Below are 20,990 nucleotides of genomic sequence, written 5' to 3'. Positions count from 1 at the left end.
GGAGTCGCAGCGTCCGAAGCGTGCGTTAGCTTAGTGCTTTTTACTGATATATTTCTACTTTAACGGCACCGACAATCAAAAAATCCAGTGGAAACTAGATGGCAGAAGTGTGTAGGCCAATCAGCCTGTAACAGGTATGATGAGTTACTAACTCAGTTACTTTTTGGAACAAGTAGTGAGTAACTATAACTAATTACTTTTTTAAAGTAACATTCCCAACACTGATCATTAAATCATATTGATGCAAATAACTTTCTCACAAGACATTGAATTGCTCCAAAAAAAAAAAAAAAGAATTGCACTTTATGCTTTTTTGATTGATTTTTTTTTTTTGAGAGATTTTGATTGCTTCAGATACACTGTATATTTCTACTCCTTAAGACAGCCATATGGATGTTCAATCATTTCATGATAGGCTATTAATAAAAGTACTGTAAACACAAAGACAAGCAGTAAAGAGTAGTGTTTTTTTTATTTCTTAAACATTTGTTTAAGAACCTTTTATAGAATGTCAATTTTGCACAAATATGTTATATATTTCAATTTAATGGTCCACCACTTGAACTTTTAGTTTTGGCCTGCAGCCCTCCACCCCGATTCATTTTTTTGGAAGATTTTTTTAAGAATTTGGGCACCCCTGCACGAACGCTCATGGTCTACTGGAACTGTTTTGGAACTGGAACTGGAAAGCTTACTGTTTTTGATGCTATACAGGCCATACCTCTAGTTCTCAGTGTCTCACCATGCAGTTGGCTGCAACTTATTTCACTGTGTTCTCACACATAAGGCTAAGGCTAAAGGCCTAAGTCTGTTATGGGGATTGTGGCGGGCAAGAGATGGGCTGAATGCAGAAATGAAAATGTTGGATGACACATAAAACATGACAGGAAAGAGAAACCAGTAGGGACACGGAGAGGTAAAGAGAACCCACCCCTAAGATGCTAAATGAGTTCGTAGGACTTGCTGTGGCCTTTAAGGATCTTACACTGCAATTACACAGCACTTAGGAGGTGAAGCTGGAAAATGCAATGAAATGCCAATGAAAACTATGCAGAAACTCTGCATATTGAAAGGAAAAAGAAAGGGCCTTTATTGTGTAATCCATGGTCATATGTAAAGGAAGATCTTACAGTGCAACATAAGCATAGTGTGTGCACAGCCATAACATAACTTGCAGATGAAAACCTATCCAACCAGTCATCCAGGAAGAACAGTGATATATTATATATGAATAAAGCTTGATCGCAATATTGCTATCTTACCTATATGGGTCAATATGGAGATGATGAGTGAAATGCATTGGTGCAAAGGGGTTGGAGAGCACCAGAGCCAGAGGCTTGGAAACCAGATCCACGTGGCTGGTGGACATAGACAAATTGATGCCAGGTGTTATGCTTCAGAGAGCATTCTGCTGCATTGTACACAAAACTGGCAAAACTGATTTTAAGATAACACAAGATGGCTTTTGTCATTCTCCATTATAGCGTCAGAGTTTTCATGTCTGCTGTGTACACATATGGTCACAGCACAATATCTAAGTCTAAGTCATTCAAAATCATAAATACCACATAAGAAGGTTAAGATGTGTTCATGAGTAAGTAGTAACTTATAGGGTGAAGTTGAATAACACCTTGGAAGGGATGACTCTCTTACAGGAACAACAAAGTTACATGCATAGTTATCTGAAGCCCACATTGTAGATGAATGGATAGGGATTAGGGAGCAACCTGAGTCTTGGGGTCCCCGTTGTGGTTTATGGTTACGTCCAATCCAAACAAGTCCTCCTGTCATTGAAATTCAGTCTATTATCCAGTGAATGTATCGACTTACGTTCCTTAATTGGTCTCACTGAGCAGTAGGTTAGATAGTCAAAAATGCACAATTGTCCAATAAAATAAATATGAAACAATGTCCTCGGGTCCAGTAAGGGTTTGATGCGATGACAGCAGAGTCCATACAACCCTGTCCAGTAATATCATAAGACAAGAAGAAACAACATTAGATAAATGTGACCTGAAAACCATAGAAAACAAAAGTTTTTTGAAAAAAATGAAGCCTAGTGGAAGTGGCACATTATCATAACCTAAAGTGTAAATATGCCTCCGCTCGCATCGGACACAAGCCAAAACGCATTTAGGGTAGCCTAGATGGGATCATGCAAGGCCACCGCACGCAGTGTTGGCGGGTCCGATATTTTTTTACTGCTTGTTTACTGCAGATTAAATTCAGAGTCAAACCGGGCTCATTAACCCTCTTCATGTGCAGTAGCTTTCCATACAGCAGATAGCATACTGCTGGGAATGCCTTCCACTTCCGTGGGCTTAAACAACGGCAGGATGGTGTGGCATATGAAGATGAACAAAATAAGTCACAAACATGTATTTAATAGACAAGGTTATTTGTATTTCATTTGAACAAACGTCAAACAATGAACGTGTAAAATAAATTGATCACTTGAATCTATTATAGGTCCCTCAAGAAAATCTTCGGTTTAATGTAAGGTCCTTTTCATGGCCTATTCTAGACTAATTAGAACGGATCTCCACTCTGCCATGAACCATCTTAACGGCGTTCTATAATTCTGCACAGTTTAACCCTTAGCCTACTGTCATTTGTGAAAGGGAAAACATGTGGATGTATACGTGACAGTACCTGCAGTAGAAATGTGCAGACCGGAGGTGCCAATTTCACTTGTGTAACTTTGTAACCGTTCCAGAAACTTTAAAACTCTGACCCCTCCTCTCTGTATGCTGCACACGAGAATGCAAGGAAAACGTGAGAGTGATTGTTTCGTATTCTCCGTGGTACCCGATCCAATGTAGCCGACATTGGATTTGTTTATAGGCCTAGGTGACTGACTCTCAAATTATCATATTTACATTAAATTAAACCGCAATAATTTATGTTTGATAGTTTGTCATAATGCGGGTGTTATCCGTAAACGTTTTTCCTACTTCTTACTCACAATTCTGCTTCATCTGCTGTATTTTACAAACTATTCTTGCACAGTCGAACCCCGGGCTAAAACCTGCACAGTCTCGTGCGTTAACACCGCGTCTCCATTGGGCAAACAACGGACGCGTCTTCAGCTTGTTTAGTCGAGGTTCTCAGTATGTCCCATCGGGCTTGAGGGGGCGCGAAACTGATCCCCAGAGCTCTGTTGTAGTAATCAGTGACAAGAATGATACATCTGAGCCGCTGAGTACATCCTCCAACCATGCGCAAAACCAAGAGTCTAGAAGTTTTCCAAGACGGCCACTGGTCAGGACGCAGGGCTTTTTCAGAGAGTCGACGCACTCCGGATCAATCCTGAGACAGGGGCATGGGGACCTCAACGCGCCCGGTGACACAGAGCGTCCTACGGTCTCTCCATCAATGCGCAATGTTGGAGGTGAAGAGGTAATGGTCGCTGATGACCCATATGATCCATACAAGTCCCTCACTAATCCCTATTACAACTACTACGACGCTTATTATCGGCCAAGAGCTAGGACCGGGAGAGAGAGAGTGAGTGAACGCTCAAACTCTGTTCAGCACGGTAAGTTCTTTCATATTAAGATTTGGAAGAGACATTCCATGTGAGTAGCTTGTGTAGCTTTTAAAGATAATAACAGCCCGGACAGAATACAGTCTTGTGCGCCTGCATAGTTATTGATCACCTGTGTATTCATGGTAAACAGGTCTCCCGGACCTAGTGCCTGATCCTTATTACGTCCAGATATCGACTTATGTGCAGAGATCTGCCATGTATAACCTTCGATGTGCCGCCGAGGAAAACTGCCTTGCCAGGTAAGGCAAACATCGTAGCATATTTATACAATATAAATCATTACATGTAAATGTGTGTTGAGTGTGTGTATTGTATGTGCGCTGTGTTAGCTTAGGGATGCTTAAAATTCTTATATCCAACTTTAACTTCGAAATGGTAAGGTAGAAGCTTTTTGATCTCTTGATGATTTTTTGATATGCAAATGTCATTTTATAATTGCCATAGGTAATTGGCAGAGCAATGGCACCCTTGTAAACAGGAAGGAAAGGAAACCAACTGACAACTGACAATCAATATTTCAACAGCTCAGCTGCATCAGCAAGAGATTATGATACGCGAGTGCTCTTGCGCTTCCCAGGGCGTGTGAAGAACCAAGGTACTGCAGACTTCCGGCCGAGTCGTCCACGCTATGCCTGGGAGTGGCACAGCTGTCATAGGTGAGTGGACAGTTCTACCAGCCGTCTGTCATCACCATGTTTAACATAACCCCCGGCACCAGTTTCTGCACATTTGATGGAAATGGTACAGGTGCATCTGTATGTATGAGTATAAATGTATAATGATTTATTATGAAATTCTGTCATGCAGAATTTATGGGGTTACTTAAGCCATCAATTAAAAACACTCATAAAAAGACTGCAGGTGGTGAGTGGTCTCTAGAATGACCCTCTGGTGACCTCACACCCAGCTGAAGGCCTCTCTACTCTCCCCATAGTCACCTCTCTGGCCTCTCCAGTCGACCCTGTTTCTCTTTTTGTTCCCCATCACCATATCTACAGTGCCCACACTGTAGTTTCAGAATACTTGTTTGTGAATTAACAAATCAAATGATAGCTCCCACACTGTTGTTGTTCGCTCAAAGCTTAAAGATGTCATTGTCATGCTGATTTGGAATGTTCCCTATGCAGTCACTTCCACAGCATGGATCAGTTCTGCCACTACGAACTGCTGGATGCCCAAACCCAAGTCCGCGTGGGTGAGGGTCATAAGGCCAGTTTCTGCCTGGAGGACACCTCCTGTGACCCGGGCTACTACCGCCGCTACGCCTGCACCTCTCACACCCAGGTAGCCATTACCCAGCATGCAATTACCCGTCTTGTCCCAGCCCTGCACTATAATACACTGGTGTGCGTGGCCACGCCTTCACAATGACCAACTTTTGTCTCCAAGTTCTTTTGACGTAAACACTTATACAACACAACACGAATAGCAACTGAAACAGTAGGCTTGGATCATGATATGTTTTCACTGAACTGTGTCAGGTGTGCAGTGTTAATACTGTAATGTTTTGGGGTATTTAAAATATTGTTTTAAGTACCCCAAAATATAGTGCTAGTGGTTGTGCTCTTGTGTTAATGCTATGCTGTTTGTGCAGGGACTGAGCCCTGGCTGCTATGACACCTACAATGCAGACATTGACTGCCAGTGGATCGATATCACTGATGTCAGACCAGGGAAATACATTTTGAAGGTTGGAACTTCAGTTGTAGACCCAGTAATTGATATACTGGAAATGACTGCTGGGAAGTTCTGTCAATAACATATTTTACCTTATGTTTTAGATCACTGTGAATCCTGGTTACCAAGTTCCGGAATCTGACTTTAATAATAATGTTGTGCGCTGTGATATTCAGTACACGGGGAACTACGCTCAAGCAACAGGCTGTCATGTATCTCAGTAAGTAATACCATCTGTGGTCATGCTTCATCTGTAGGTTTGCTTAGATAAACTATAGGTCTATATTTGAGGAAGTGAATGTTTGTCTTCCTGTTTGTGGTGAATGTACATGTATGTGTTTCCATAGGTATACAGTATGTTGTTTTGTGTAAAGCACATATTATGTTAGGTTTTGTATTATAATTAATATATGCAATTTTAAATTCCCCTTCAGATACTAAGCCATTGAAGCGGCCCTTATTATTGTGCGAAGAGCATCTTGAAGCCTTGAACTGCCTTCAGAAAAAAGTTACCTCTCAAAGAGCTACTGTATCAGAAGGAGGCCAGGATTTTGAGGAGTAATGAAAATTAGTAAAAGAAGTAGCACCAAGAACATTGAAGACACATCAGGAAGACACAGTAGCAAAATACATATTTGTTTTTTATGCATTCTGGCTTCAACTATGATATGATCATTATACCAAAGCATTTGAGTTTTATAAAATGTATAAGCAGGACTATAAACAGGAAACCAAAGATGTTTTAATACATTTATTTTTAAAAAATAACTTTCACTCTCATTTTCTTAAGTAATTATGTCCTGGGTGTATTTATTGTTTATTCACAAGCAGTATTTGTATAGATCTCATTTTTATTTGTAATGTAGGATAGGCTGGCTATGTATAAAAACAATTAAGAATCACAGTATACATGTGAAGCTGGTGTGTTGTAGATTTCATTGTAAGGTGGCTTTCCTTCTTTTTATTCCTTACTAATAGTTGCATGGTATTCTTATTTCAGTTGTTACCAGATCATTCTAACAATAACATTTGGCCTATATAGAAGCTTTGTTTATAGATCAGTAAATCTGTATTATTTCCTAACTGTTAAGACAACTATGCATAAAGTATTTCTTTCTATGTATGCTATTATGACAACAAAATAATTAATAGAAAGGTGATGGTATAGACAATCAAGAAACCAGTCTATTGATTGTCTATACCACCACCACCTTGAATAAAGGCTGTTCTGACCATGTATTGTCCATTTTTTTCTTTATTCCATGATCTAAGGCTCAGTATCAAATCAAATTGTGGTGACTTCATTTATCCTTGAATGAATCATGAATCATGAACCATTATTTTGGAAGTTAATATGTTGATGTTAATTGAATGAATGAATGATATGACTTTGAGTGGCTGTGTTTGCAAAGGGAGAATGATATACAAAAAAATAGGTTAAAAAATAGGTTATGTTTATTTAATTTTATTTCATTTAACAGCACCCTTTCAGAACAAATAAGTGAAAATATGCACCAATGAATTCTGACCATCTCGTGCTTGTGCATGTGGATGGCAGCAGGTGCCACAGTAATCCCAACCCAAATCAAAAAAAGTTAGATAGATAGATAGATAGATAGATAGATAGATACTTTATTGATCCCCAAGGGGAAATTCAAGACGTTCAAATGAAATTCATAAGTTGGGATGTACAATGCGAATAAAAACAATTTTTTTGCAAATTGCAAAAAAGTTTGCAAACAAGGGATAGAGCTGAAAAACAATATTGGATGGCCATGGTCTTTTTGACTTCAGATGGCACTGCATTGAAAGTTTGATACTCAATTCAGAAATGCTATTGTAAACTTTACCATGCAACAGTAGACATGATACAGAGCCTGAGCTTGTTTATAATGGACTGAGGTAAAGTGGAAAAAGGTCCTGTGGTTGGACCAATCAAAATGTGCCATTCTTTTTGGAAATCATGCACTCATCTGGGCTAAAAAAGGAGCCAATCCATCCAACTTGTTTTAGTGCGCATCTTGAAACCCAACATCTATGACTGTGTGGAGGTGCATTAGTGTCTACAGCATGGGCATCTTGCACATCTGGCAAGGCACAATCAATTCTGAATGATGTATACAGGTTTTGAGCAACATATACTGCCATCCAGGCAATGTCTTTTCCAGGGAAGACCTTGAATATTTCAGGAAAACAATGCCAAAATGAATTATGCAGATATTTACATGGTATTTATCCACAATAGAGAAAGAGTCCAGGTGCTAAAATGGCCTGTCTGCAGTCCAGACCCATCAAATTAGGTGCATCATGGAATGACAAACATGATTAAGAATACCCTATACTGTTGAGCAACGGAAATCCTATATCGGGCAGGAATGGGACAAAATTTAATTCACAAAACTCTAGCAGCTGGTCTCCTCAGTTCCTAAGCATTTACATAATTATGTTAAATAAAGAGGTGAACTTGTAAACATGTTGCTGGCATCAAATTCAAAATGAACAAAAGATTTTCACATTCTGTTTTTATTTGCATTTTGCACAACATCTCAACTTTTTCTGATTTGGGGTTGTAGTTAATATAGTCTACCCATTGTATAGGCTATCAGACACTTGAAACACATTTTGACACAATAACGCATATAAACTTATATATATCATATATTCATATTTGTTTATATTTATCAATATTGCAAAAGTAGGCCTAACTACCAAAAGTAGTTGGAATTCTTAGCTTAAGTCAAAGAACTGATGTTTTTATGCAAAATGTTTAAAGTATAGTTTCCACATGTGCGTAAGCAGCCTGAAAATATTACCTTGTTGAGGGGCTTTGTAAAATTATGGTTATGGGATTTGGCAGACGCTTTTGTCCAAAGTTTCATACAAATAACAACAATGCAATAGCTAAATTTAACAGTAAACAATTTAAAAAGTTGGTAAGACTACATAGGGGGAATGGCAATAATAAACAACAATGCCAATTAAATCAATTGCCTATAACTGCCTATAAATAAACAAATACTCTAATATACAAACCATAACGCATAAGAAACGCTTAATACAGCGTTTCATGTTGAACAGATATGCCTTTAGACGCCTCTTGAAAGATCCAAAACTATCCCAAGAATGGAGAGCACTGGGCAACTCATTCCACCAACATGGAACCACTGAGGAAAAGAGTCTAGAATTTGACCTAGCGTTTATGGTGGACACAACAGACACTCATCAGAAGACAGCAGAGGGTGGTTGGGGATGTCTTGATCCCTGAATTAAGATAGCTGCGACCAGATCCAGTCAGTGTCCTAAAGGCCAAAGTGAGAGATTTAAATTTAATTCTGGCCACTATAGGGAGCCAGTGGAGAGTAACTAGGAGAGGAGTTACATGTGTCCTTTTTGGCTGATTGAAGACCAGACGTGCTGCAGCACTCTGAATCAGTTGTGACGATCTTACTAGACAAGCAGGTAGGCCAACTAACAGTGAACCACAATAGTCCAGCTTGGAGATAACCATAGCCTGTACAAGAAGTTGTGTGGACTCCTGTGTCAGATAAGGTCTGATCCTCTGAATTACACTGACCTCTAGTGGTAGAAAATAAAAATGGGCTTTTTAGAGTTCCAACGAGTTGTCCTGAATTGTCTTTTTCGTATATCAGCCGCACCAACTATTGTAATGGGCATACCATGGATGACAAGACCGTATTATTTATTTGAGGCATTTTATTTAATAACCTTACCCTCGGTAGGAGCATATTTTGGGAGTCATACCACTAGAGGGACTCCGATGCCGGAGGAACGGAGCAATGCTCTCCAGATCCTCTAGAGCTCTGAATAACGGTGCGTCGACAGCTCCCCATGTCAAATTCCTTGGCTTCCAGCTAAACATTTAAGAGAACAGCTGGAAGATTGTTTGACAATAAGGTGAAGGCAGAAAAGGAATCAACGCCAATCACATCGGCTGAGGTATTTATATATGTAAAAAAATTCGGCACTCATTAACTAGTAATTACTGATAAAGACTTTGTTTTTGGTGTGATCCTATTCCTTCGTACTAACAAAATAGGTTGGTAACGGTGGTGGCTAGCTACAACAATGATTATGGCTCAAGGAAAGCTAGCCACGCGAACAATAACCAATGGTTGCTGGCAGACAAGGCTCGCTACCAAACGTTAGCGAACGAGAAACTGTTGGTTTTAACTAAACGGGTCGTCAGAAACCCTCAGTTATTTATTTGTAATAAAATTGACGTGCTTTGTTGTTGATTGTGGATGCTTTTCACAGAGTAAGATACATTGTTGATTTTAAATGATACAGTCGTATTAGCATGCTAGCTATTGCTAAGGTTTTCAGCCTGTTTCAAACCTAGGCTATGCTTAAAATTAGTAGCAAACCAAATCCCAGTTGAATTAACGCTAACGTTAGCGAAATTGGCTAACTAGATCGGTATCCTTGATTTAGAATTGTAGGCCAGTCCACCACCAGGCTGTTGAGCGAGCGAGGGCACGCGAACAAAGCTATTATTCCACCTCGTTTTCCAGTGGTTGGTCAAAAGCTGGTCAAACGGCTACAGTAACTACATTTTTGTTAATAACGGCACATGGAGGAAACTCAATCGATTCATGGTATTATGGCTAACTTTGGAAGAAACATTGCAAATGAATTGACAACATTGTAACAAATGTAGGGCGGCTTGTTTTGCCCCGCTTGCTTGCCACCAGTCTCATTCAATCCATCAGCTGACTGTCACCTAGGACGCTTGCCTTGAAATTTCGGTTTTGTCATCACATAGGCCAGTTAACTTTGACCACAGTTGCTTATCGAACAGGAACAGGGCCCGGTCCTGTCGTTGAACATTTTCTTTTTAATTGCGAAAGCCTCATTTTAACTGTGTTTCTGACGTGTGACTAACTCCTGCATCAATCCATTCTTCACACAATGTTGGCCTCAGTATTCTTTTTCCACAGGAAATGCGGGTTCAGTTTTTTCGTTTGCGATTGTGTTACGCGAACGCAACTCCATTCTTACACACCTATTTATAGAGATGCAATTTTTATAATTGATTTAATATTTAAAACCTATTTTGATTTCACAGGACAGCATCTTTATCTTTGCAAAACACACACTTTGTTTTAAACATGAGCTTGTCATGTCCACTCATAGTCATATTGTTACTTTTCGTACTTGGGAGTAATGAGTGCACAAAACATTTTGATTTACTTGTTTGTTTCCATTGGTGTCATGAAATAAGAGTAACTGGATGTTGTTTCAACCCTAACCATAAGGCAAGGGCGTCTGATTGTTGATAGCAGCTGCATGCAACCCTGAGGTTTGCACAAGAACAACAGCCATTGTTTGTGGTTCATGAAACCCCAGATTAAAGTGTTAGGTCAAATGCTAGCCTACTTCAGTAAAATATTTAGTTGAAGCCGTTTGGGGAAGTTTGAATGTATTATGTGGAAAGTGTGCACACCCACCCTTGAATAGCAGAGATGTAAATAGTAAAGCCCATTCTGAATGGTGATTTGTAATATCTTAAGTAATATTGACCTCGGGATCGTGGTCATATGAGTGCGCACTCACATGAGGCAGCTGGTTTGTGTAGACTAGTTTTTGGTTATTTGAGACGTGTATGAATATTTCTCCGCATTGTTTGTTCACACATTTTTTGTATGACAGAATATTTGACTCAGACTCTTTCGCTATCTCCATGTCTCTCTACGTGTGTGTGTGTGTGTGTGTGTGTGTGTGTTTCTCTACAGATTGCTTTCTCCCGGGTGGCCAGAGGCCAGAATGCTGGCCGGACATGGACGTCCCAGAGTACCTGGATCTGGACGAGATTGACTTCAGTGATGACTTAGCTGTGAGTCAAAACTAAACGAGAGAACAGCAGCTGCAGCACATCACAGTTGAAAAGTGGATGCCTTTATTTCATGGCTCTGTATTTGTTGATGCGTTTGTTCATGACTGCAGTCACTCCCAGTCTGTCATAAATAAAGAGAAAAGTCAACACACGATGACTACTCATAAACCCACACAAGCAGTAATGCATGTTGTACATTCACATTGTTACGGACACATTTACATGTGACTAGCTCATCTCTTTGCAGAGCAATGTGGTTGCATAGTTTAAGCTAAACAGGCTTATAATGTAGGCTACAAGTCATTAGTGTTATGCAGGGTTTGAAATTAGTAAAATAGAATACATTTGTGTTAATGATAAATCATTCTATGATGATTTCTAATATCCAATTTCAATAAAACAGTGACATCATGAACAACCTGTTTTAAACATTTCTCACAGTGGCTGGCTTGGGTGTATCATGTGGTTGAAGTCATGAATGTGAAACTCTGGATGTGTTTTTCCCTGTAGTACTCAGCCAAGAGCATTCCAGAGCTGTGCAGAAGGAGCGAAGGACAGAGTGAGGAAAGACAAGGTACTGCGCACCTGTGTCTCACTGGCACTGGGAGAGCTGGGGCGTACCGTCCTCAGCTCTGGGAACCTTTTTGGATTGCCCACATATTTGACATTTGTTTTTAGAAGCCACTCCAGAGTGGAGTTCTTGGTTTTATATGAGACATGAAGAACCTCATTAATAAGTCTAGGTTTCTCCAGACATTTTATTGGAAGCATTTATGTCAAACAATAGTGTGTTTGTATTGGGGTGAGGTGGGGCTCATTGTGGTAACATAGTAGTGAAAGAGATGGAGCAGAGATAATCTTGGACCCTGATATGTGTTTGTCCTATCAGCTCCAGCCATCAATTGGAGTCGAGGTGTACCACACAATGGGGCTGGCGTCAAACCAACAGGTATCGCCGACGTCTACAGCAAGTTCCGGCCGGTCAAGCGAGTGTCGCCACTCAAACACCAGCCTGAGGTGCCGGACAGTGAGGCGGACGGCAAGGGTTTGACGCAGAACGGCGAGCGGAGCAAAGACGAGGGAAATGTGTCCAAAGTGGGCCAGGTGGCTGGGGGGGCGCCATCTGCCAGCGAGCCCCAGGGTGTGAAGCCCCGCATGGGCGTGAACGCAGGGGCCCTGCTGGGAGAGCTGGAGCATTATGACCTGGATATGGATGAGATCCTGGACGTGCCCTACATCAAGTCCAGCCAGCAGATGGCGACTCTGCCCAGGGTGGGCTCTGATCGCAGAGGGCTGGGGGGCGCGGGGGGCGCGGGGGGCAGCGGCACTAGCGAGCGGAGCCACGGCCTGAGCCGCACCTCCACCCTGCCCCACAGCGACAGCGCCGCCGCCGGGCCTCAGCTCTGCGTCCTCTCCCCCGTCAAGTGGCCCGATATGCGCAAATCCAAATCCCTGGAGCCCGACTTCCTGCGCTCGCCCACGGGCGCCTTCCAGCCCGTGTGCCCCTCCGCTGCCACGGCGCTGCACTGCTCCTCCACACCTGATGGGGGCACTCTGGCAGTAAGCAGGCCATTTCCTGACATGCAGGCCCTAAAGGCAGGCTCAGATGCATCAGGGAGCCAGTCCATGCTGTTCCCCCTGCAAGGTGGCACCACGGGTAGGCAGGAAGCCGGGAAGGCCTGGGGGGGCTCCAGGGGCTTTGGAGAATGTGACGACGAGGCCAAGAAGAGCCAGAACATCATCAACATTGTCCGCGAGGGACAAATCTCACTGCTGGTGAGGAAACATTTGAACTAGTTCTTAAAGGTGCCCTGTTCTCTTCTCAGTTTTGAGTGTCATTGTTTGCAGTTTGCAGCAAGTGCAGTTGCATGCTCCATTAGAACAGTCCATGTTCACGGGCGTTTGCCCCACACTGACTAATGTGTTTGTGAAATGTTCTCCAGGAAGAAAGCCAGAGGAATGTAGAAAATGCATCACATATTATTGCATTTCTGGATGGCAAATGATTGAAGTATTGTGTATATATGTGTAATATCCATAGTGTAAAGTGTGTAGCTCAGATTAGGACATTTGTCTTCTAGTCCTCTGGGGTAAACATGTGCTGTAATCGCCAGAAAAAGTTTGGAATGTTAGTGAGTAATGACATTTTAAGCGCAGAGTTTGTGTTGCCAGTCACCATAGCTTTGAGCTCATTTGATTCGTCCTGGCCAACCATGAGCACCACTCTACTGGAGTCCGTGTTTACATTGGCCTTGGCTTTGGTGTTTTTCTGTTTCCCATTCGGACCAAATGCCATGTCACAATGTATTTACTCTCAGATCAGCTTTGTCAGACACGAGTGCCCCATAAAGCAGTGGACAGCTGTACTCCGCTGTCCCCAGCCTACACACAGAGACACATTTTGCCATCTAGTCGAGGACATGAGATAAAAAAGTGTTTGCTGTGGTTCCTACTTGTCTGCCCCTCCAGCCTCACCTTGCAGCGGACAACCTGGAGCTGATCCGAGACGAGGAGGGCAGTAACCTGCTGCACGTGTCCGCCTCGCACGGCCACGCCGACTGCCTGCAGCATCTCACCTCCCTGATGGGGGAGGACTGCCTGACGGAGCGCAACCTCGAGCAGCTGACCCCGGCTGGCCTGGCCGTGCGGGTGAGCCTGGCCTCGCACCACACAAAGCTCATTTTAACACACTAGCTTCAAAGTGCTCTTTAATTGGTCCTTTGGCATCGGATGCCTCTCGGAGCATGAAAGTGAATGCATGTATGTGCCTTTGGTAACTCTGAGTAATGGGTGAGCCTCTGTGTGTGTGTGTGTGTGTGTGTGTGTGTGTGTGTGTGTAGAATGGGCACCTGGAGTGTGTGCGCTGGATGGTGAGTGAGACGGAGGCTATAGCTGAGCTGAGCTGCACACGGGACCACCCCAGCCTTATCCACTACGCAGCCCGCTATGGACAGGTAACCCAGCACCCAACACTGCAGCGTTCTCCTAGACCACCTGCACTATGATCTGCGTTGGCCTGCCATAATATAGCAAAGCTACTATAGGGAGTTAGTATATCCGCTACTGGACGCTTGTACCATTAAAAAAAACAATATACTGTACACATTGCCTATAGCACAGACTGTAAACAGCCATGTTTGCAGTACAGTGCTCTAGATGCTGCACTACAGCAAAGCTTCAGAGGCTTGTAATGGGATCTAGAGACACAGATACTGGTGAAGGGGAGGGAGGGCCGAGGGGAAACTCTGATGTCACTCTGGAGCTCTGGAATCAGGACAGAGCAGGCCTACATTGCAGAGCTTTAGCTAATAAGCTGTAATGTGATGCCAGTTGTGGGACTGCTGTGCCAAAGGAAACATGATAAGAGTCGTGCTCACCTACAGTACAACCACACACTGCCCTGCCCTGTCCTGCCCTGCCCTGTCCGGTCACCGCTCAAGGGAGCTAGACTAGCTCAGCTGTAAACCATAACGTCATCTTATTTGTGCAAATGTTAAACTACTGTCCAGTTCCAGTTGAATTTCTGGTCACAACACATTTAAAATAAAATGAATATATAAAATATGGTATCCAGGCTGGTATCTCAAATGCATTATAGGGTGGCCTTTGAGTTATTAATTGATCTATGAAACCCCTCATAAGGATTCATAGGCAATTAATAAGAAGAAATATGTATTGTACCATTATCTGTGCTCTGGTTGATCTCATTATGCTATGAGCATCATCTTTTTTTAGTTTCCTCTAACTATGCTATTGTTTTGTTGTTTTGTTTTTGTTTTATTTTTTACTTTGAGGAGGAAATTTACTCTTTGAACATTTCCCCTCAGACTCTGAGTATATTTTTGTTTTTGTTGTGTGCTTCCTTCTTCGAGCTTCCTGTGCCTGGGAGCTCTTTTCCCTGAATGTGGTATTAGTCATTTGTATTTTTGTCCCTGGATGGTGTTGTTTTCCTCCTCACTCTCTGCTTGCTTGTTTGTGTGCTTGCTCAGGAGCGCATCCTGCTGTGGCTGCTGCAGTTCATGCAGGAGCAGGGCATCTCCCTGGACGAGCTGGACCAGCAGGGCAACAGCGCCGTGCACGTGGCCGCCCAGCACGGACACCTGGGCTGCATCCAGGTAGGCCGGGGCCCTCTGGGAGCCTCCCAGCGCTGGTGCCTTCCTCTCTCTTAGTCCTGACCTCAGCTTTTCGCCCAGCCTACCCACTCTGGTGCCAGACGCTGGAAAGTAGGGCTTGTTTTTCTCCACAAAGGAGGCGCTAGAAAAACAGAGACAGGATGAGAAGGCCCTCCCCGCTGTTTCCTGCTCGTGCTCCCAGGCGAAGCCCGTCTCTGGCCTGTGCACTGCTGCAGGAGCAGCTGAGTGGCGGCTGAGATGCTTTTGCCACAGAATGACGCAGCACCAAAGTAATCCAGCTGTACATTTACTCAGTCCTACATTTGCAGATTAGGAGACCTGTGTAACCTTGTTCTTTTAGCCATCATTTGGACAGTGCTGAAGGCTCATAGTATAACAAGTCACCAAGCAAAGGAGAGATATGGCTACTCAATTGAATAAAGCTTTTTAGATGAACTAAGACTACAGATTGCGTTCACAGAGCACAGAGCTGAGTTATGGCTGCTATTTTCAGCTACAGTGGATTTCAGTTTTTATGACAGTGATCTCCATATTTGTCTTAGTAGTGGCATGAAGTGTTTTTAAGATCTCTTTGTTTGTTCCTCTAGACCCTGGTGGAGTATGGCTCTAATGTAACAGTGCAGAATCAGCAGGGCGAGCGGCCTTCCCAGAGTGCCGAGCGGCAGGGCCACACCACCTGTTCCCGCTACCTCGTTGTCGTGGAGACGTGCATGTCGTTAGCCTCTCAGGTGGTGAAGCTCACCAAGCAGCTCCATGAGTAAGCCCCACCCACACCTCACCCTTCCACCAATCAGATTTGACTCATGATCAGTTAGCCATGGGTTGTCATAGCCTCAGCAGCGCAGTAAAGACAAAAAGAGCAAGACAAGAGCAAGCTAGTGAGAGGCTGAGACGAGTGAGTGGGCTTGTGATTGGCACCGTTTCCCTCCTCAGGCAAACGACAGCCAGAGTGGCCTTACAGAACCAGCTGCAGCTCCTCCTGCAGCCAGCAGAGGCAGACGGACCTCACGGATCTCAGCCCCTCTCTCCGAGGTCTGCTCCTCTCCTCTCCTCTCCTCTCCTCTCTGCTCCTCTACCCTTTGCCTTATCTTGCACATCTTTTCTCATGGCCTCCATTATCCCTATGTGTGTCTTCAGCCCATTATTTACTGCTGCAAAGTCACTGTACCTTCTCACATTACGCCATATCATTCATCATATGAACATTTGACCCCCGTAACACACTCTCCACTAATCTTGACCTGATGTGATGTTCCCCTTATTCCTCCTCCTCCTCCCTTACCCCCTGTAGTCACCTGATCCCCCTGGCGGACTCCTGGCCTGAGATGACCCTGACAGCGGAGGTGTCCGGGGGAGATGGCCAGTGGGTGCTGAGGCAGCGCGGGGCCGAGTCCGAGACCATGCTGCGCAAGCTCCTCAGCGCCGAGCAGCCGGGGGGCGCTGGCGAGGGTGGGGCCCAGAGGCGCCTGGGGGTGGCAGAGCGCCGGGAGCTGAAGCTGGCGCGGCTCAAGCAGCTGATGCAGCGCTCCCTCAGCGAGTCCGACTCGGACGCGTACCCGCCCGAGGACGCCAAGCATGCCCCTGGGACAGCCCCCAGGCCAGAGCGGCCCAATCAGCTGCCCGTTGTCACGGGCGATGAGCTGCCGCCGCCCCCCGCCGCCCCTGCTGGGTTATACACGCTGACGAAGAAGCACCATCATCCTCAACTCGCTCAGGGCTCCACCACCGAGCGCAAGCTCTCCTTCGCGCTCAGGACTTCGCGATCAGTGGACGGGCCTGACCCCTCGCCCACGTCTGATCCCAGCGAGGCCGACGCCGAGGCAAACACAGATGCGGCCGGTCAAAAGATCACCACCAGTCCCAAGAGCGCGCTCAAGTCCCCCTCGTCCCGCCGCAAGACTGCCCAAAACTTGAAGCTGCGCGTCACCTTCGACGAGCCAGTCGTCCACAAGGAGGCGCCCGAGGGCGAGAGGGGTCAAGCCGGAGGGGACAAGGCCGCCGCCGCCAGCAGCAGCAGCAGCAGCAGCGGTCGCAGCTCGGAGTCTGGAGAGACGTGGAAGAGGCCGTTTGGTACGTTCCGCTCCATCATGGAGACGCTGAGCGGTAACCAGAACAGCAACAACAACAATGGCCAGTCCAGCGCTGGCTCGCCACAGGGGCCGACAGGCAGGAAAACAGACAGCAAAGCCGGGGCCTCGGGGCTGCCCAAGGGCCGCAGCAAGCCCAGCGCAGTCTAAGTGCCTTCCTCTGGCCAGTAGCAGCGCCTCTCAGCACCATGGCCACTCCAGGCCCCTGTGGCTCAGTTAGCGGAGCTTTGAAGGCCACGGATGTGAAGCACAGGGAGCCTGATGACTGCAGGCCTCATAGTTATGCCACATGGGAGAAATGGCATCCAGAAGACACGAACGGCAGTAAAGACAAATGTTGAAATAAGATCTGAGCAGAAGTAAATATCACATGCTTTTGGACAATGATTCCTGTTACAACCACAATTCAAAGGGTAATCAGGACCTTTTAGATTTTTTTTAGTAATGCACTTATTTATAATTTTAATTTCAAACAAATATGCTTTTAGGAAGCACTCAAAATATATATTAGCACAAAACTGTAATCAGTGTCACTGTATATAACAAAAAAAAACATTTTGTATATCTATGATTGATTGATTTATTTTGTCAAAAACATTTATTGAAGCATTTACCATGAACCCTTCAACAACAGTCAAGAATGACTAAACTGCAAAAAGTCGATGTGTTGTATTATGGTTTCTTTCCTATCATTCCATGTTTGAACAATGCTAAGGATAATCTTCAATTATCAATTTTACTTTCTTGAAAAATGGATGACATGAACAATAAATAATGTCTCTTGTAACCATCTTTGGTCATGTTTTTGATGGCAAATTATTTTTCACTGTAAAGAGAAGGGCATAAACTAAAGAGAACCTCAAATTACTGTACATCCAGAGTTACAGCGTCAAACTGTCTTGTTTAGCTGTTTATGCTATTCATCTTCATATTTAGTAACTGAAATGGGTAGAGCAATACTTTAAATCTAAAATACAAATGTTGTCCAAAGAAGCTAAGTGTGATGGTCTGCGTAAAGCTTCAGATTGCATTTGCACTGCGCTGACTACACTGCTGTGTCTCCCGAGAGAGGAGAGCCCATATGGCCGGCTCATAACTGCATTGCTATTCTCTAACAGACTTCAACTAAAGTGTTTTTGGTCCTGAGACTTGGAAATCCTGTTGCACATTCATTGATATTCTCATTTTAGCCACCTGCTCCTTTCACATCTCATGTATTGGTGTTCAGTGAAATTGGATTAAACATGGCTGAAATGGAAATATAATTGTGGGTAGCCACAGTTGATCATTGCCTGCATCCCCATGAGGACAAGAGCACGTAGAGTTCTGACAAAGGTGTCGCTATCCCTTGATGTGTGGCCATTTCAGATTTGTACAAAGCATCTGAGCTACTTGTGTACATTATGCTGCACATGTAATGCTCCCTCTCATTTGTATTTTATATGGCTCTTGTGACAGATCATCTGGAACAGCTAGACACTCGTACTAGGAGACACTTTGTGAGATTATCAGAGCTTTCTCTAGGCCAGGTTTACATATCAGGATATTAAATTGTCAGTGATACAAATGGGAACAGACTGTGTTGGATGAACAAAGCGGGTGTGGTGTCAAATGAGGGAGAGAGCAGAATTGGAGAATATCTCAGATTGTCAGTTCAGTTGAAATCTGAAATGTACTGTTGAAATGCTGTAAACATAGCACGGGGCTCATTACAAGGACAAACATGTCTGTAGTCTGTCCAATGCTGATTAAATGATCAGGGGTTGTTGGTTTAAGTAAGCTACCTGCCATGGAATCATCCACCCAGTGCAGTCCTGTTTCTGTGTGTGTGTGTGTGTGTTGTTGACACTTCTGTCTTTTAGTTCAATACGTTTTGCAACAAAAGTGGTAATTAGTTATTTATGATTACTTGCCAATGATATATATTTATTTACATTTAAAGGTTTACTTGTTGTGAATGAACATTGGTCATATGGTCAAACATGATGGATGGACCCATGCAAATTATCTAGCTACTTATTTACTTTTCTGTGAATTTTGTAGAGATCAAACTGCATTTCTTTCGACTCAAACACGTAAAAAAAAAAAAACACCTGGGGATGTAGCAGTGGGCTTTCAGTAAGTGAAGTTAAACTGACGAATTAGGCCTCGTTTATTGGACAACAGCTTTGAGGCAATATCCCAGGGAGTCATCCCACACCTCTGAGCATCCATGGCGGTTTAATTGGGGCTGTTGTGTGTTTGGAGAGAGAAACGTTTAGGCCTGGAGCGCCTGAGCTGCCGGCAAGCATGAAAATGGAGGAGACAGGCGCGTGATTTGACAGGGGGAGTCATCTATAGATTTTTGTGTCCATTGTTTTGGCTTATTTGTGTGTGCTTTACTCAGTCAATCAAATATAATTGACACCGCTGGGCTGTGTTGTTGCTCGGATGACAGCAGTTAATGCCAGAGGAAGGGGAAAAAGATAAAAGAAAAAGAAAAAAGAAGCAGGAAAGTTCTCCCTGTGAGGGATGGGGAAAGGTTTCTGCCAAAGCCGTGACAGTTGTTCAGCCCTCAACAGCATTAATTGATGTAATGGTAGCGATGATGGAGATGGAGCAACAAGCAACATTTCAATATGATTCTAATTAGACCTATCCCGAGTTCTGCCGTGCATTGCCAAGCAACCTGATCATGGTCCACTGCAGAAAATGCTTGTAGCCTAATGTGCTTCCCCATGCTCCATAGCGATTATTTTGACAAATTATGCAGACATGAGCATTGTCCAGGTGTTCCTGTTTTACTCTGAAGAATGGTGACTTGATCACTGAAAGCATAGGCCTAATGGCTAAGATAGTTTTCACTTTATTGGTCAATGGTCCTCTTGGTATAAATCATTTGAAAGGCCATCACAAGTCTTGCTGATCTTCTTGGCCTGACTGGCGGTTTCGTTTGTGAATGAAGATCGTTATAACGTTTATTACCAGCAGAGAGCAGCGTTGCTGTACTAAAGGGTGCAATCTAAGGGTTAGTGAAAACTTTCTAAATGCTGAAAATTCTTTTAGACCAAATGCAAAGGATGTGTGGTTAGACTACATAACCTTGAGGTTGAATGAAGAATATACCGGCTATTTACACAAGCCATCAACGGCAAAACTTCTCTTGAAGACATGCTCTCATGATGAGCCAAATGATATGGCTATGGCTATAAGAGAAGTAGGCTATGGACATTATTTGTGTGGGTCTATTTGTTTGTCCGCAGATTTTTTGGAGAGGAGGAGTGTCTGTAAAATAGAATGGGCTGATGGACTGAAATTTCAGGTATAGCCTACTGTTGCAGACACTGTATAGGCCTAGGCAACCAGCCACATGTTCGGATCATGCAAGCAGCCATGATAAACACCCACTCTAAGTAAAATATGTTCTATTAGAAGGACGTCGTTTCAGTTTCATTACGCTTTATTGCATTTAACAGAGAACTATTTGAATTACTGATACATGGGGGGGGGAGCCCACACCTATGTACACAATGAAAACAAAATGTAGCTTACAAAAGCCAACAGTATGAAATATTTGGGCAGTGAAGGAGGCTGCATAACGCCATATTTGGCCTTCAGCGCCAGTGTTTCAGAGGCATTTGCTAAGACTATATGTCGTACCCTTCAACTTACATGATGTACATTTTATTTATGTAAGATATTAAATCATA

At 43.7% G+C, this 20,990-nt stretch overlaps 2 protein-coding genes across 2 annotated transcripts; both read left to right on the top strand.

Annotated features, from left to right (window-relative positions):
* The first annotated feature begins 2,813 nt into the window (after positions 1 to 2,813).
* Positions 2,814 to 6,383, top strand: LOC121715498 (protein-lysine 6-oxidase). The gene is made up of 7 exons (XM_042101287.1): positions 2,814 to 3,538; positions 3,681 to 3,789; positions 4,075 to 4,206; positions 4,678 to 4,834; positions 5,145 to 5,240; positions 5,332 to 5,447; positions 5,662 to 6,383. The coding sequence occupies exons 1-7, from the start codon at positions 2,923 to 2,925 to the stop codon at positions 5,666 to 5,668; spliced, it is 1,233 nt and encodes a 410-aa protein (XP_041957221.1). The 5' UTR covers positions 2,814 to 2,922; the 3' UTR covers positions 5,669 to 6,383.
* Positions 6,384 to 8,852: 2,469 nt separating this feature from the next.
* On the top strand, positions 8,853 to 18,091 carry LOC121715795 (synuclein, alpha interacting protein). The gene is made up of 10 exons (XM_042101727.1): positions 8,853 to 9,184; positions 10,981 to 11,081; positions 11,592 to 11,655; positions 11,971 to 12,857; positions 13,551 to 13,730; positions 13,922 to 14,035; positions 15,071 to 15,196; positions 15,802 to 15,971; positions 16,148 to 16,246; positions 16,506 to 18,091. Exons 2-10 carry the CDS (start codon positions 11,025 to 11,027, stop codon positions 17,449 to 17,451), a joined length of 2,643 nt encoding a protein of 880 aa, XP_041957661.1. The 5' UTR covers positions 8,853 to 9,184; positions 10,981 to 11,024; the 3' UTR covers positions 17,452 to 18,091.
* The last annotated feature ends 2,899 nt before the right edge of the window (positions 18,092 to 20,990 follow it).

Source organism: Alosa sapidissima, chromosome 8 (assembly GCF_018492685.1).
Source record: "Alosa sapidissima isolate fAloSap1 chromosome 8, fAloSap1.pri, whole genome shotgun sequence".
NCBI classification, from domain to species: domain Eukaryota; kingdom Metazoa; phylum Chordata; class Actinopteri; order Clupeiformes; family Clupeidae; genus Alosa; species Alosa sapidissima.
This window is presented reverse-complemented; position numbering and strand designations above follow the sequence as displayed.